General features: G+C 33.5%; 2 protein-coding genes and 1 long non-coding RNA gene across 5 annotated transcripts; 1 reads left to right on the forward strand and 2 right to left on the reverse strand.

The window, feature by feature from the left end:
• LOC111912824 (phenylacetaldehyde reductase) lies at window positions 1–2,425 on the reverse strand. Its single transcript, XM_023908550.3, has 6 exons — window positions 2,253–2,425; window positions 1,930–2,102; window positions 930–1,115; window positions 683–845; window positions 375–561; window positions 1–273 (listed from the first exon to the last, which is right to left on the reverse strand). Exons 1-6 carry the CDS (start codon window positions 2,371–2,373, stop codon window positions 129–131), a joined length of 975 nt encoding a protein of 324 aa, XP_023764318.1. The 5' UTR covers window positions 2,374–2,425; the 3' UTR covers window positions 1–128.
• Window positions 2,426–8,005: 5,580 nt separating this feature from the next.
• Window positions 8,006–10,061, forward strand: LOC111912834 (glucan endo-1,3-beta-glucosidase 9). The gene is made up of 2 exons (XM_023908561.3): window positions 8,006–8,390; window positions 8,788–10,061. The coding sequence occupies exons 1-2, from the start codon at window positions 8,050–8,052 to the stop codon at window positions 9,890–9,892; spliced, it is 1,446 nt and encodes a 481-aa protein (XP_023764329.1). The 5' UTR covers window positions 8,006–8,049; the 3' UTR covers window positions 9,893–10,061.
• A 2,460-nt stretch (window positions 10,062–12,521) lies between these two features.
• LOC122194535 (uncharacterized) lies at window positions 12,522–15,265 on the reverse strand. 3 transcript variants are annotated; one of them, XR_006183646.2, is made up of 4 exons: window positions 14,562–15,265; window positions 13,780–14,460; window positions 12,892–13,096; window positions 12,522–12,738 (listed from the first exon to the last, which is right to left on the reverse strand). It is a non-coding gene; the product is annotated as an uncharacterized LOC122194535 (long non-coding RNA). The 3 variants fall into 3 exon arrangements; XR_006183647.2 differs by having other exon boundaries at window positions 13,780–13,996; window positions 14,091–15,262; XR_006183645.2 differs by having other exon boundaries at window positions 13,780–15,263.
• Window positions 15,266–17,461: the final 2,196 nt, after the last annotated feature.

A 17,461-nucleotide genomic window follows, 5' to 3' on the forward strand; every position in this document is an offset into this window, starting at 1 on the left:
TTTAAGAGCAAAGTGGAATTATTTTGGCATATATTACATCAACAGCATCAAGACAGTGGATAGAAGTAGCTATGTCATATAACTCACAACTACAAATACATAAAAAAAAATTACCATAAAAATCTCATTCAAGATATAAAGCCTTTGGTTTTCAAACTCTCAACACTGTCCCTTATAATCTGCTCCATAGGAATGAATTCAAGACCCAACTCCATAAGCTTTTTCGATCCAGTCTTTGATCTCAATAACCCCGGTTGGGTGTCATTTGGAAACCTTTACAAAAAATGACATAATATATAAAATTTGTTAAAGTACATTGTTATTCTATGACATTAACCCTATTACATAGTTATTATTATTATAATGAACAGTACCTTGGGATATTATACTGAGGGTATAACTCTGCAACCATGGCTGCAAAATCACCATAATGTGAAATGGCTTCAACACATAAATGCCTTCCGGTTGCTGCTTTGTTTTCATACACCAGAATATGAGCCAAGGCCACATCTTTAACATGAACAGAGCCCATGAAGAAATCCTTATATGTTTCCGTACATCCTAAACAGAACAACCTCATCGTTAAATATTCAAAAATTTCAATAATTTTTTATCCGGTTGATATCAGTTTCAGTCCAATGCACAACAAACCAAACACAGTACAAAGTTTGTCCTATGTTACCTTGGATAAGACGATGAATGATTAGCATGCTTGCATTAAGTGTCGGAGGAAGAATAGGGCCCATAACTGTTCCAGGGTTGACCACAACTACATCTAATCCTTTCTCCTTAGCGAAATCCCATGCAGCTTTTTCTGCTAGGGTTTTAGAAAGCGGGTACCATAACTGACATGACATGACAAGAAGTTTCTAGAATCAATCAATGTTTTATTATAAAAATATAAATGGAAAAAGAAAAGAAGGTGTGACCTGGTTTTGCTTGCAATATTCCTCATCAGCCCAGCAATCCTCAGTCTTTGGGAGATGAGGCGGCCATTTATGACTGGGAACAATGGCTGAAACAGATGATGTCACAACCACACGTTTCACTCCCACTTCCTTTGCTGCTGTTAGCACATTGATCGTCCCTTTGATTGCGGGTCCCAGTATTTCCTTCTATTCAACATAAAAACCAGATTAGTTGATTATTTTTGTTCTAAAATTGAACAGCTACTCATTTTTGAACTTGTTCTCTTCACATTCAAATATTATGACCAAGTTATGGGCATGGTTTTGGCCTTTCGGGAAGTCTACCTTTGAATTCTAAGTTTTCATTTCTTTTTGGGCAAATGACATAAAAGCAACTTCAGACATGCATCTTTATATCTTCATACTTGTTTGAAGGCTTATTTTTTCTTTACATATAACCCAATCAAATGAGAACCATATAGATTGTGTTTGTGATTTTTATTTTGGTTGTCTTATTTCCCCCTGCACCTACACTTCTTTCTTATGGCATTTATATAATATTTGACCAACAACCAATCTACTATTTAACCCTGTGAAGTAATGGAAGAATAATCCACGGAATCAAATAGCGTGAAGGAACCAAGAGTTGAGAGACATTGGGGAGAAGAGATAACTTTTCAATTCATAATCATAACGGAGAAAACACAGAGCTAAATATACTCTGTTACAATGGGAAGGCATACACTTGATACTCTCTAATTATTCCTTTCTCACCTTGTTGGCTACCCACTCACAAAGAATTAAATAATAATAATAATAATAATAATACAAGTGTTAATAAAGAAATAAATAAAAGCAATAATTAAGTGATATCTATTCTCATGCAGCCACGTATCATATACCCTGATGCCATCTTAATCTTGATCTAAACGTGACCATCGTTTTATACCCTTATTGTGACTGTTGTACAGTATTTTAGCAGAACCGCTTAACCAACAAAAAAAAATGGTAAATTACATACCTGAGGATCGTGGACTTGATCAACGATGATAGGAGTAGCCAAGTGAAAGACACCTGATGCGCCTGTGACAGCAGCGACAATTGATTCGTAGTCGACGAGATCGATCTGGAATAAACGGAGACGTGATTCTGCGCCTTCTAACGCTTCTAGATGCTTCGTTTCCTTTTCATCTTCTGCAATTGGATTTGCATAATTATCAGTGAAAGGGTCAAATTAGCTCCAGAACCACACATAATTTGGATCCCCATCAACTTAAATAGGTTATGGTAGACACGATTTAAGCTAATTTTGTGCATGGAGTAGGTGATGAGAAAGGGGCTAACTGAGATCTTTGACGGTGGCGTTGACTGTGTAACCGCGATCGAGAAGGAGGCGGACGAGCCACGAGCCAATATAGCCACTTCCGCCAGTTACGCACACCACTTCCATTGCTGATGCCGCCATTTCTTTCGTCCTTTTGCCCCTTTCTACTTTCTAGTTCTTGCTTTTTCTTTGGGATAATTTCATTTAATATATATATATATATATAGTTCTTGACTCGGCCTGGCAGCCCTCAAGCTTTTCCGAGCCTTAGTCAGTCATGATATTTGTAAGGCGTGTCTTAAGTCGACAATTTTTTATATAATTAATATTTTTATATGTATTTTCAACTATTACTTATTTTTATACATATATATGAGTTAATGCTGCGTTTTGGCAAAGCTTGGCGGCAGGTTCAAGCCTTGGAGTCGTGACGCAAGCTTTTTAAAACCTTGATAATTATATACACGCCAGGTTACAAAATGTTATTTAATTTATGATTATTGAGATAAATATAATTGTGTACCACAAATATTAAAATTTGATAGATTTGAGATGACAACAACAATCACACGTGATAGTACAATGTAGTTGTTATAAAATTCAAAAGAAATAAGATAATCTAACATAATAATAGAAAAATGACTCACAACTAAAATATATATGGATTAAGTATGTATTATAAATAATAATAATAATGTCATAAGTAACAAAAAGATAATAATTTAACATAAATTTTAAAACTCTCTTTATATTTAGAAGTTTTATTGGTCAAACTATTATTAAATTAATAATTTTAATTTTTTTTTTCTACTTTTAAATCTAGATAAAACAACATATAATTGATTATGTGTGAAAATTAGTTGTCTACAAACCAACATTTGACAATCACCATCCTTTAACTCTTATTTATGGAGATTGCAAAACAAACAACAAGTGAAAATTGTATTCTTTTGAAATTGAAAGAAATTGAAAGGAATCTTTTCATTGTTTAAATAAAATTTTAAAAATGATAGTGTTTAAAGAAATGAATAGAAAGGTCCATGTACAAAGTAAATGTTATAACTTAAAGTAGAATGTCTTAATATTTTTGAAAAAGAAAGAAAGTAGTATGTTGTAGTTCGGTAGATTACCAAATAACATCCTCTTACGGAAGGTAGGAAATGGTCTCCCTACAACACATACATTCCTAAGAAGTATGATGAAAGATGTTATCATATTTGCATATTACCTTTGTTTTCAAAGAAGTATGTAAGTCTTAAATCTCTAAAACTCATCATTTATCACCTATATATTCCTATTTCAGCATCGCATTTCAAGCTTTCAACATCTTGCTTTTATATTTTCCTATTTCAGCATTGTAGCTTGAAAAGTTCATATTGTACTTGTAAAATTTCCCTATTTCAACATTTTATTTTGAAACTCTTCGTAACCAACATTATACTTTGAAACCAAGATTTAATGTACTTATGTTTTGGTTTAATTCTATTGGACAAAAACGGGAAGGGGAAAGATACTTTCATTAGTTTGTTAGTTATAACATCCTACTTTAGATACAAATAAGGTGTTGTTTGGTTCGCAGAATGTTGCTGAAGGAATTTGAATTGAAATTGGAAAAAGAATGAAATTTGAATCCAATTCCATATGCTGTTTGGTTGGTAGGAAATGGAATTGAATTAATTCCAGAATCTGTTTGGTTCGCAGGAAATGGAATTGGAATTCATGTAAAATGACATAATTACCTTTTTTGCCTGTTTTGCTTAATTTTACCTTGTTTTCTAACTATATGTAAAAATACATTATAAAAATTATAAAAATAGTAGAATTTCGGCGGTGGTGGCAGTGGTGGTGGTGTTGGCGACAGTGGTGGGTGGCGGTGATGGTGGCTGTGACGGTGGTGGTGGTGGTAGTAGTGGTGGCATTGATTGTGGTGGCAGAAGTGGTGGTGATGGTGGCAGTGTTAGCCGGTGGTGACAGTGATGGCGGTGATGGTGCTGGTGGTAGCATCGGTGGCTGGTGGCGGCGGTGGTGGTAGCGGCGATGGCGATAGTGTTGGTAGTGGTGGTGGTGGTAGTGTTATTAGTCGTGGTGGTGGTGGGTGATGACATTGGTAGTGGTGGTGGGTAATGGTCATGGTGGCAGTAATGGTGGCGGTGGTGGTCGGTGGCGGCAGCAACGGTGCTAACGAAGATGATGGTAATTGTTGGTGGCGTCGCAGGCAATGGCGGTGGGTGGCGGCAGTGGCAGTAGTGGTGGGGTGGTGGTGGCGGCGACGGTGACGGTGGGTGGTGGTCATGGTAGTGGTAGTGGTGGTCGATGGCAGATGCGGCGGTAGCGGTAACGACGACAGTGGTAGTGGTCGTGGCAGCAACGATGGTGGTGGTGCTGGTCGGTGGGGCGGCAGCGGTGGTGGTGATGGTGGCAGTGGTGGTAGCGGTGGTGATAGTGATGGCGGTGGTAGCGGCGGTAGTGGTGGTCAGTGATAGTGGTGGTGGGTTTTCTGATAAGTACAAGGGGTATTTTTGTAATCTGACACTTTCCTTGATGAGAAGGAATGTTTTCCATCCAACTTTGGAAGGAATTCACTTTCCTCCATATGGTGGAAAATTTATTTCATTTAGGAATCATTTTCCCTCCTCTAAGTCCAACCAAACGCATGAATTCGAGGGAATTGAAATCCTTTTCCCTCAAATTACATTCATTTCCTGCCAACTAAACGCACCCTAAGTTACTACAATAAAATAAAAAAGAAAGTATAGTCTTAAATCTCTAAAACTCATCATTTATCAAAATATTAGTCGACTATTTATCCATCGTATACATATTCAACTAATTTTTTAGAATTGCAATTTTCGGTTCAAAAGGAGAATGTTTCAACTTCATTTATCTTCACTTTCTTCTTGTCTGATTCTTAAAAGCGAAATTAAAATTAGATGTGGAAAATAATTTTAGATCGGGAAACAACTAACTTAAACATTAAGATTCACTTATCAAAGAGTTAGAACAAACCCTAAACCGTTTGCTAGGATTATCAGTCACGAATGGTAGCCATAATGAAAAGGGTTTGCATCGTCAACTATTGTATTCTTTTTAGAGATGTGTGATTTTGAGTTAGAGATGTGTGAATTTAAGAAAGAAGAATCATAATAATAGAGAATCTGTAGCTTTATTTATGTTCAAAGTAAGAAGCTTATTGCCTTAATGATATATAAAAACGTTTGAAAAAATATTAGTTGTTGATCGGATATCCAACTCAGCCAAAAAATAAATAAAAAATCAACATCAAACACCTTATCTCCAATAAATTTAAAAAATATATAATATAAAAAAGAAAAGACAAAACTATAAAATTTGTCCATGTGGTAATCAAAAAACTATGGATGGGGTCTAAAATGTTTTTAGCTTGCATGCAAGATTCAAAATCAAGATTTTTCCATGGTTTTAGTCCATTATGTCTACAGCCGTTTACTTACGCCTTGTTCCCGAGTTTTTTTTTTTTTTGTAAATTCATTAACGGAAGGGGAAGGAAAATTTTGACAGAAAGAAAGGGAGGTGAAAGAAAATATTCATTATTTTGTGTTCCCGAGTTCGAAGGAAATGAAAGGAAATGAAAGGAAAATTTTTAGGTTTTGTGTTCCCGAGTTAGGAGGAAAAATATAATAAAACTTAAAATTTTTATTCCCCTCACTTTCATTCCAAATCCGCTTAATTTAGCAGGAAATTTTGGAAGGAAAATATGACTCCAAAATCCTTCCCCTCCACTCACTTTCCTTCCATTAATGAAACTTGGAAACACGATTTTCCTTCGACACCCCTCACTTTCCCTTCATATCCTCCCATTTTTCTCCTTAAGTGGAACTCAAGAACAAGGCATTAGAGTCATTACGCCCATCACGTGCCCTCTATGTGAGGGCATTTTTTTCATTTTGGTTTGTGGTCTGCAGTTGCCGACATTTAAATTAATTAGCCTGGATTAGCAATAATGATCCAAACTTACTTCACTCATTTATCTCCTCTCACACCACCTTCAACAATCCAGACACAAAAACCTTAACCACTACTCGAGCTTTGAATTTCATCCATGCTATTGAAAATGCGGGGACTCAAAAATGTTGGCGAAAATGTTAACATTCAAGAATTATATGCTAAGATACTTTGTTTTTGATGTATTTGATGTTTAGGTTTTAAACTTTGAAAAATGCTAACAGTCTTTTCTTTCTCTTTTGAAGATGGTTACCCCAACATATTATCTATTGAACTTCATCACGGAGGGAGTTTCATAAAGTTTCCAAATATTGAGTACATTAATGGGGCTAGTAGGTACTTTGATGTTGTTGACATTGATGAATTTTTCTATGTACAATCTAGACTTGGTGATGGAAGAGTTAGGGTTGTTGGAAATAAGTGTGTAATGTCATAACTAAATTGGTATAAATTTAGGAAAAATAACAAAGTTCTTTTGGGTTGCCTTCAAGAGCTAAAATAACTATAAAGGATATAGGATATTGAGATAATTAGTTAATTAATTTATTACATGTTACTAAGTTAATTGGAAAGCAATCGAAATTAGAATTGCTTTGGAATTAATTATAATTAATCTAGAGGTGTAATGACTAAATGTTAATTGTTTAAAGGTTGAGCAAAATGAACATTCTAGAATCCCCATCGATGGTAGATGGTTTTGGGAGCTCTTGGAGTCTTTCAAAATCATTTTCGAGATAATTGATAATGAAAAGATTAGAATCTATATTAAATTTGATTATTTAATTGATTCTAATAGAGGTTTATCTGCTAATCACCATAGCTATATAAAGACCTTTTGGCATTGAGAAAAATCGATTATCCTCTTCAAAGGTTGAGATTTTCAGATTTCTCAAGCCTCTCTCCTTTCTCCTAAATATTCTAAGGTTGAGAATTTCAGATTTCACGCAACATCAATATTTCCACAGAAAGAGAGAGCATCATTTTTTAAGCTTCAACAATAGAAGGAAAAGAGTAGACGAGAGAGATGAAGAGTTGTGTATGAAGAAACCTTTTGTTGCATGTTCTCTTTTAAATCAAAGTGAAGATGACAATGATTGCGTATGCATATGTATATAACAAAATCAGAATTTATTAAAAAAAAGGTTAGGGATGAAAAAGATGAAAATGCACTCACATGGAGGACACGTGATGGGCCTAACGACTCTAAGTAATCGGCTACAGATGGAATGTACCAAAACTACGAAAAAAATCTTGATTTTGAACTTTTCATATAAGTTGTAAACTTTTTGTATCATATCTATGGTTTTTGAATACCACGTAAACCAGTTTTACAGTTTTGTAAAATAATATAATAATAATCCGTAAAACAATAAAATAATAATCCTTCCTAATAAATGAAAATAATTTTGCCACGTGTCACTCTCTCATTAACTTGGATACATGTCATTTTTTGGTATTTTTGAATAAATGTTTTTTCCATGTGTCATTTTCTCATTATTTATCTTTTTTTAATTGACACATCATATTTAAACCTCAATTCTTAATTGCCTTATTTGAAAATAATAATTAAATTACAATATTACAACTCATATTATTGAATATGTTTCATTTTAAATTCAAATTTTAAATTTTAAATTCAAATAAATTTTTGTTTAAAACTTCATATTTAATTTTTTTTGTTTTATCAAACCCGTATAATATACGAGTCTCACAACTAGGAATAATAAAATAATAACGTTTTTTTTTTCTAAGAAAATTTAAACTTTATTCCTTTTTACATATATATCAGCTACACTTATTACTAACAACCAACGATTCTCTGTCACACACACTTCAATGGCTTTACAGCAATACTCGTTGATGGCGGTGACACTAATCGCCATTACAGTCTCCTGCACGTCTAGGGTTCAATCAATCGGAGTAAACTGGGGCACCACCGCATCTCATCCTCTACCGCCGTCGAAGGTAGTTGAGCTACTGAAGCTCAACAAAATCACCAAGGTAAAACTCTTCGACTCCAACCCTCAAGTCCTCGAAGCCCTCTCCGGCTCCGACATTGACGTCGCCGTCGGCATTCCTAATTCCATGCTCCGTTCCCTAAACTCTTCCGTCAAGGCTGCCGAGAGTTGGGTCCACGATAACCTCACCCGTTACCTTTCTGGTCGTACGCGTATAGAGTATGTTACATTTCAGCCCCTTTTTTCACACACACAATTACTGCATTTTGTTGTTAGAATAATCAATAACGTGATTTGTCTTCAATTTAGGCATTTAATATGTTCGTTATGTTACTTTCTGTCCATCAAACATGCGTTAAGGCTATTTATTTCTGGATTTGAGTTCTAATAACTAATCCACATTTTGATGTTAATCGGAACAATGACGATTGGCAATTAATAGGAATTTATGCATAGATTAAGTAATAACTGATTATGATCCAGATTCTCTGATTATTCTGGATTTCCCTTTTAAATTTATGCATACTCTTTGTTTTCTGACCAATTACTCTATGAATTACCCTAGAATTATGTTTATCATGTGATATTGAAAGAAAAGATAAACACACATTTGCAGGTATGTTGCTGTAGGAGATGATCCATTTCTCCAAACCTACGGTTCCCAATTCTACCCTTTTGTAGTTGGAGCAGCCATCAGTATCGAAGCAGCTTTAATCCGAGCTAAACTACAAAACAAGGTCAAAATCGTAATTCCATGTAGCTTCGATGCATTCCAATCAGAATCCAACCTACCTTCAACAGGCCACTTCCGACCCGATATCAACAAAACCATGATCGCTGTACTCAACTTCCTCACCAAAACTCACTCCCCTTTTTTTGTGACCATTTTGCCCTTCTTATCCCACTACCAAAACAAGAACATTTCACTCGATTTCGCCCTTTTCAAAGAATCTGCACACCCACATAAAGACACCCATAATAGATCATACAAAAACAGCTTCGATCTAAGCTACGATACCCTCATTACCGCTTTAACAGTTGCAGGATTTCCCGAGGTCAAAATCGTAATTAGCCAAATCGGTTGGCCGACAGATGGAGCTCCAAATGCCACCGTGGCAAACGCAGAGATTTTCACCAAGGGTCTTTTCAACCATATCCATAGTCAAAAAGGGACCCCACTTCGACCTCGGGTGATGCCACTAGAATTTTACATTTATACCCTTGTAGATGAAGATCAAAGGAATACAAGTATGGGAAACTTCGAAAGACATTGGGGTTTGTTTACTTTTGATGGGCAAGCAAAATATGAGGTTGAGTTTTTTCGAGGTGTGAAAGGGCTTGTGAATGCACAAAGTGTTGACTATCTTGCCCCTAGGTGGTGTGTTGTAAATAATAACTTAGATATGATGAATGCGAGTGCACGTGCCACGGAGGCGTGTATGAATGCTGACTGTACCGCACTTTCGCCAGGTAGCTCTTGTTTTAATCTGAGCTGGCCTGGTAATGTGTCGTATGCGTTTAATAGTTACTACCAGGAACATGATCAAAGGGCTGAGAGTTGTGATTTTGGGGGGCTTGGGATGATCACAACCGTTGATCCATCCGTTGGTGATTGTAGATTTAATGTTGAGCTGAAAGCTTCGATATCGGTTATGTGTCATGGGTTGAACTTTTGGCATTATTTGATCTCACTTGTTTTAACAATTTTGATGTTGTTATAATGGTAGAATTATTTGTTATTTTGTTGTAGTAGATTAGGGTTATTTGGGAGCAACAATATTTGCTTCTTTGATGAGACTTATAAGGGTCATTGGTAGTCAATGTTGTTTTGTGGCTTCTTCTTCTTCTTCTTGTGTTTATTCTAGAGTCCTTTTTATTTTGTATTGTATAGTTTGACATGTTTTGTTTTTTACTTTATTGCTTAAATTCGACATGTTGGATTAGTCTAAAAGTAGAATATACAAGTTCACGGTAGTATAATCATATATTACATTGTTGATCAAGTTATTTGTCACCTCCATAAAAATTTAAAACTGTTAAATAATGATTGATAGATTGTAATAAAAAATTGATTACATGACATGATCAAACGAATTCTCAACAATGAAATTGTTGAGATGTAACTTGCACACTTAGGTGTATTTGGTAAAGAGAAATGAGTTTGATTCTATTTCCCTTGCTTGTTTAACATAAAGAATGAAGAAATGAGAAAAAAAAAAAACATGGAGAACTGAAAAAAAAAAAAAAAAAAAAAACCCTAAGAATTGGAGAAGAAGGTTCGCTCTATGTCCTCTCACACATCCCAATTAAACCCTATGCTTCTCTATGGCGACTTCAAATTCATAGATATGATCGATATAACCAATTAAATTTGTAGGAGAATATTGAAGGTTGATTGAGATTATCCGGGTGGTGTTCAACGATTATCCAGAGAACAAGGTTGGGTGAAGTGTAACGACGATGCCCGTAAGTTGTTTGTTTAAATGTCTTTACCGCATAAGCTTTGTTAATATTTGAGCTTCACAGACACATCGTTGAGATGCATGTATGTATAAGCCATTTCAAATGTATGTCAAACGTATATTAAACCGCTATGATTAAACTATATGCGAATTACCAAGTAAAATTTGCAACCTTTATAAGATCCAGAGTAATATTTCATCTTACAAACACGTTAAAAATGTTATGGAAAAGGGGATTAAAAGGAATAACCTTTTAGAGCTTGCGAATTTGATACAATCGGGTTCTCGAAGATGAATGAAATTATGTTGGGGAGATGATGAAGATTATTTCTTTGAACACCTCTCGGGATGAAATTATGTTGGGGAGATGATCATGATTATATCTTTGAACACCTCTCGGTGAGGATGGAAGAAGTCAATCATTGAAGTTAGACTTGGATAAAATAAGTTAAGGTTGTTAGCTTGCATTAAGTAAGACCAGAGAAATAAAGAGTTTAAAGTATAAATAAAGGGAAGTTCGATAACATTAGATTCATTATGTTATGTTGTTAGTGGGGAGGCGTTTTCCCTTTCTCGAAAACAGAAATCCTTAATAATTCAATATAACTCAATGACTCGTAGATATGAACCATAATTTAAGTTATTTCCACTTGATTTTCATTCATTTTGCAACAAACCTATATCAGTAAGAAACAAAGCAGTTTCAATTCACCATATGAAATACCCATCTACTTAAGTTATTATATTGTTTAAAAATCATTTAGCTTCCATTAAAAACGTCATTTGCGAAAAATATGGTCACATACTCTTTAGTTGTAAAAGTTTAATATAATAACATAAGTTCAAAGAAACCACTATATCTATTTCTAAATATTTATGCCATCTATAGTATTCAATCACTACTCTCATATGAATACATGTCAAAATACGTAGTATAGGCATTGAGTGCCTAGTGAGTAATACCATAATTCAACGTCTTTATGGTTGAAGGAATCGACACATTCCTTAAACCAATGAGAATCCCTAAAATCATTTTAAAAACCATAGAGTAATGTACTAATTAATTAACTTCATAGACCATCTTTAAAATCTTTGTGAAACTCCTTAGACAATAATCATTACTCACTATAGACATTTATGTCTAAATCATAAATCATTAGACTTTTTTCATCATCGGTAGACATTTATGTCAAAATTATACATTATTAGTCATCATCATCATACATTTGTGTCAAAATCATATGTTATTAATCATTCATCATAATATAACTTTTAATAAACATCATTTGATAAATATGACATAAGTAGATGCAATACAATACGGGTCTATCTCCTTCCCAAATAATTCATTGTATGTTTCCACTAGTCATTTGTTATTTTATAACTCATTAGAGTATATCTATAGTTAGCACAAAACCCATTATACATTACTCATAGTTTTGTCGTTTTGATAAGGTACAAGTGTGTTATCGTCACAAGTATCCTATACGAGTTATCTAACTTACATGTACAAGTGAGACATGTATAAAAGACCATCACTTAGGATAATTGACCTTCATTATCCGTCATGGCTTTTATTAAAAACAACTCTTTATCCAGCTTAAGACTACCCCCAATTGGGGGTTTATTGCAAGCCGATCATGAGAAAAGTAACATTAAAAAAATAAGAATTATGTGATCTTTTGTGAACTAGTTTGATGCCACTCCATTGGCTTGTCTTAGAGTGCAAAGGAGCCCATGCCCACTTGTCTATATTTATTAGAAGAAACTAGGGAAGAATCCCCGCTTTGCGGGGTTGGACACGCCAAAGAGTTCATCATCGTTACTTTGTTGATGTGTCCGAGAGAGCTTTTTATTAGAAAATTACATGGGTCAAAGCAGGAAAAAATTTACATCAATCAAAGCTATTTGTTAGTAATTGCAATTCCAACACTTTCCACATCACAAAACAAAAAAAGAAACCAGCCTGCATGAAAAAAGTATTCAACGCCAATTTTAGATAATAATTCAACGGTAACTTATATTTATATAAGAACAAAAATTAACACCAACTTCAACTGCCGTCAACACCCGTAACTCATTGTTAGCCCCATGATATGACTCATCTGCAAAAAAATAAAATAATAAGAAAATGAAGACAGATCATATGTACAAAAGTTGAATAAAATGGTAATAATATGTGCAGGATGGTTATTTTCATAATATTAACTAATAAAGAAGGAAAAGCTAACATGATGGTGGAATATTCGAAATGTTACCATTTTAGATATGGTATTAAATTCCTTGATTTCAATTGCATCATCAAGTTTTTCAACATCTTCTTCGGCAATTGAGGCAGTCAGTTGCAAGTAACAAAATTGTACTTCTAAAGAACTCCGCTAAACTCCTCCCATTGAAAATGACCATTTCGTCCTTGGCTGTTATTGACCCTAACGCCAATTCCGCAAATACCCTCGTTGGAAACTATGCAAAGGACACAACGCTTAACACATATAAACACAAATGGAAAGAAAAATAATGAAAGTAGATTGATATTGAAAAAATAGAAAAATGGAAGTAGGATGCCATATCTAACCAACAACAAAAGTGATTAATTCAATATTAATATATAAGTTATTACTTTTAAGAAAATATGATAATACTAATTTATATAAAATATGATGAGTATGATTTTTTTACATTTGTTATATGACATCTTATTTTTATTTTAATTCAATATTTTTTACTTAGGTATTGTAATATAATTTTAAACATTTTATATATCTACAATAGTTAATACATATTTCTCAACTTCTAAAATTTATGAAAAAATATTTATCAAACAGTGTAGGGTATATTTAAGCTAAGAATTGTTTCTCGCTATAATCTCCCATCTTTTTTTAATTGAAAAAAAAAATATAAAAAAAAAATTGAAAAATACACTTAATTAGAATTCTTTCTAATGATAGATCTCCACCTTTCTAATGGTCAATAATTTTTTCCATATCATTTAAAAAAACTTGTGCATGTATTCACAAACAAATGATATTCGATCTATAATTTGTTTGATATTAAATTCCAATAAGATAGATATATGTTAAAAAAACTATATGATTCCAATTAATTGATAAGAAGTTTAAGGGTAGTGAAAGTGTTTTTTGGCTTACTTGTAGATCTAAATATTGGAAGTAGTGTGTAAAACCTCTGGGGTAACCTTAGCCTTCAAATGCTAAATAATTTGTTGATCTTTCAGGTCAAACTTCACTTCGGCTGGTAATCCAGGCAAATCTGGAATCAGCCCTGATCATTGCCGAACCACCATCAATTATCAGTTCACAATTTATCAATGAACCTGTATACTTGAGCAAAGTCACGAAAATATCCCTGTTACCAAAAAAAAAAAAATAATAAACAGGTAACTTAGTTAGGCAATACATCAAACACCTTATGTGCAAGATTAAAGATATACTTAGATTACCAGAATGGCAAAAGTTAGCCATACCTGTACCAATAGATAATAACAATGGAATTAAACAATAACAAATAAAAAAATAAAAGGAAACAAATGTTTATAGTTTACAGTTTACAATTTACGCGTAGCACTTCATGTTCCAATCTAATCGCATGAAGTTGTCTATCTTTAATTCTTTATCATCTAAAGTCTTCTATAATTCCATTATAGCCTTTTCCCACATTCTAAGACATCCACGATGAAGGTTGGAATCAGAAGAAGTTTAGAAAAGCAACACCGACATAGGTGTCAAAAAGAAGAGAACTGAAAATTGGAGGAAGATGGTGTGGTGAAGTTGGTTTTTTGGTGAATGGAATGAGTCTATGGATTTTGATTTCTACAAAACAAATCAGTCACATTTAGTGGCGATAAATCGATTGTTCTGAGTTGCTGATTGCTCGACATAAAAATAAAAAGTTAGAGGGTTTGAGACCTTACCTACGTTCGGTGGTTCAGATCAGAGAAAATATTTTGGGCGTTTTTTGCAGAACTTATCGGCTCATTCCTTATTGCGGACATCACGTATCGCTCCATTCTTCTTCAGCAAACACATCCTCCACATGAGATAAAGTGAATAGAGGAAAATTCAACAGATGAAGATGAAAGGACGATGGATTGGAGAAAATTGACAAAAAAAACAAATCGACCAGAAAGAACAACCGACGCTGTAATCAGTAAAACCAAAAATTGTCTGTGTCGTTGCTGCCTTGCTACACCGGAGTGGAGGCTGTGTTCCTGAGATCGTGAATAGAAATCGATGACAATCGGCGAACAATAGAATGGGTATTTGACTTCTGAGCAACTTCTGACAAAGACGGTAACGGGTGAAGCATCCCTGAGACGACGGAGCTCGAAGCATGTTCATGGGAGATTGAGGTGTCGCCAAACGAAATAGAAGATAGCAGAGCTTTTTTTGGTTGCGAACCTTTAGGGAATAGAAAGAAGCAAATGATCTAATGACAGTGGGGTGGTTTTAGGGATTTTTTTCGCTTCATTCAGTGAATCGGTTCCCACCTGTGGAAACAGAAGGGTAAGAAGACGTAGTAAGGGAAAGAAGACGTAGTAAGGATCTGGCAGATGATTAATTGGAAGAAATAGGAGGCGGGAGCATATAATAACACGTAGCACCGATGTAGCACCGAATATTAACAACACTTCCAATGGGCAAAATTTATGAAAAAAAAGTCCACCAATCATGAAGAAGTACTGTTTATCATGTTCTTCTAAATTAGTATATATATAAATAAGTTACATTTTCTTTAAAAAACTAAATTTTGTTAATAAATCAACTTTATATTTAATAAAAAGTAAAATAAAATATATCAAAATATTTTATTGGTTTTTCTCTACAAAATAAGATCAATATTGATATAGCTTTGTAAATGTAAAAATTTAATATAAAATAGATTGGGTGTTGCCAATAAATGTTAAAAAATGAATTGAGTTGGATTATACATGTGGAAGAGAGATAAATTAGTTTTTTTATAGAAAAATTGGGTTGGGTTTGATTGTTAAAGGGGTAGTCTAAGTGGTGCACACTTTCATGAGAAAAACTATTTCTAAAAGGGGAAATTACTAATCTAGCCTAAAACACTAATTACCTATCTAAAAATAGCAAAAAAAAAACACATTAGCTAAAAGTAGCCCACGAAATAGTAGATTAACCAGGGTTAACTACGGTCAACACAAGTTGACTATGGCCCACAGTAGAAAACTACTCTGTTGTGGCAATGGACTACTGTTTCCCAGTCCGTCTACTCTTTCGCGACCCATTGGCCCATAGTATATAATATATAATGTATAATTTTTCAGATTAGGTTATTTTAACTATTATTTTCTTAGCTTTACCTACTTTTTTTCTTAATGGAACACTCAAATAACAACGAGGTACGTTTATTTTTTATCAAAATTTTACCGTATTGTTGATTAGGGGTATTTTTTGTATACGGGGATAACTTTTTTTTTAAGAAAAGCGAAAAAAATAATATTAAAATCGTCAAAACCTACAGTGTACAAGTGCACAATGCACAGATTGTATAGTGTGGACTTGTACACCTTAGGTTTCGTATGAAGCCTACGTTTTTTTTTTTTTTTTTTTTTTTTTTTTTTCGTTTTTTATATTTATTTTGATTTTGATTTTGATTTTTTTACATTTGTTTTAGCATCATAAGTCATCATATATATGTTATGATTTCATGATTTTTGTTTCAAAAAACTTTAAAAAAAAAAAAAATAACGAAACCGTAGGTTTTTTGGTGGCTAAGAGGAAACCGTAGGTTTCCAAAAAACCTACGATTTTACAACTTCAAAATGATTTTTTTTAATATTTATCATGAAACAGTAGACTATTTGGCGAAACAGTAGCCCCCTTTAATTACCTACGATTTCGTGGACTATTTTGGGATAATTTTTAATTTTGGCTAAAAATGGTTAATTACTTTCTTAATTAGGCTAAATTAGTAATTGCCCATTTCCAAAATGTCATTAATCATTTAGTCATAATAAAAAATCTTTCAAAATAGGCTAAATTAGTAATTGCCCATTTCCAAAATGTCATTAATCATTTAGTCATAATAAAAAATCTTTCAAAATATTATTTTCGTGAATACACATATGTTTACATACAGTAATTTACATAGCACATAAATTATCTTAACATCATTAATATATTTCAACTTGTATAAATCATCATTAATCATATAAGAACATGTATTCGGTGGTTACTCACCTCAAAACTTGATATCCCACTCCTTTCTAGCTAATAATGCCTTTTACTCACCACACCATAATCTTCATAATGCATCCTTAGCTTCAAGTATCCACTCTACCTTCTTTCAACACTTCTAGATCTTTTTTAACTTCAAAAAATTGTCATCCGCATACTCCCACTCTATTTAATCTCGTATTGAAGAGGTGAAAGAAAAGATAAGAAATCAAACTTATATATCTATGCCCTTTTAACACTTTAAACCTGTGCAACCTTTATTCTTTCATTTTGAACACCACTTAAACTAATTTTTAACGAAAGTTCCGTAACTCAAATATTTTATCAACCATTTAAACGCCACAAGTTCGATTGAATTGTCATATTTAGTCATTCTCATTTATTTTTTCTTTTTAAGTGTAAATTAATTTACTTTATTTAAATACTTAATTAAATAACAATATAATAATTCACTTAATCATTTAATTTTATTTATTCTTGGTTAAATTTCAATTTAACAAAAATTATGTACGAATTAGACCCGTTTGGATGGTATGAGATCCGTACCCAACCCACCTTTTTGCATCATTTGATGCGAGATGGGGTTTACAACTTTTAACGAGTCGGCCACTCG

The sequence above is a fragment of the Lactuca sativa genome, chromosome 5, assembly GCF_002870075.4.
Source record: "Lactuca sativa cultivar Salinas chromosome 5, Lsat_Salinas_v11, whole genome shotgun sequence".
In the NCBI taxonomy this organism is placed as follows: domain Eukaryota; kingdom Viridiplantae; phylum Streptophyta; class Magnoliopsida; order Asterales; family Asteraceae; genus Lactuca; species Lactuca sativa.

Coding starts and splice junctions, on each gene's coding strand:
- LOC111912824 (XM_023908550.3), bottom strand. CDS start 2,373: ATGGCGGCATCAGCAATGGAAGTGGTGTGCGTAACTGGCGGAAGTGGC. Junction 846..929: donor AATATTGCAAGCAAAACCAG/GTCACACCTTCT, acceptor ATGTCATGTCAG/TTATGGTACCCGCTTTCTAA. Junction 274..374: donor CCTCAGTATAATATCCCAAG/GTACTGTTCATT, acceptor TTTTTTGTAAAG/GTTTCCAAATGACACCCAAC.
- LOC111912834 (XM_023908561.3), top strand. CDS start 8,050: ATGGCTTTACAGCAATACTCGTTGATGGCGGTGACACTAATCGCCATT. Junction 8,391..8,787: donor TCTGGTCGTACGCGTATAGA/GTATGTTACATT, acceptor ACACATTTGCAG/GTATGTTGCTGTAGGAGATG.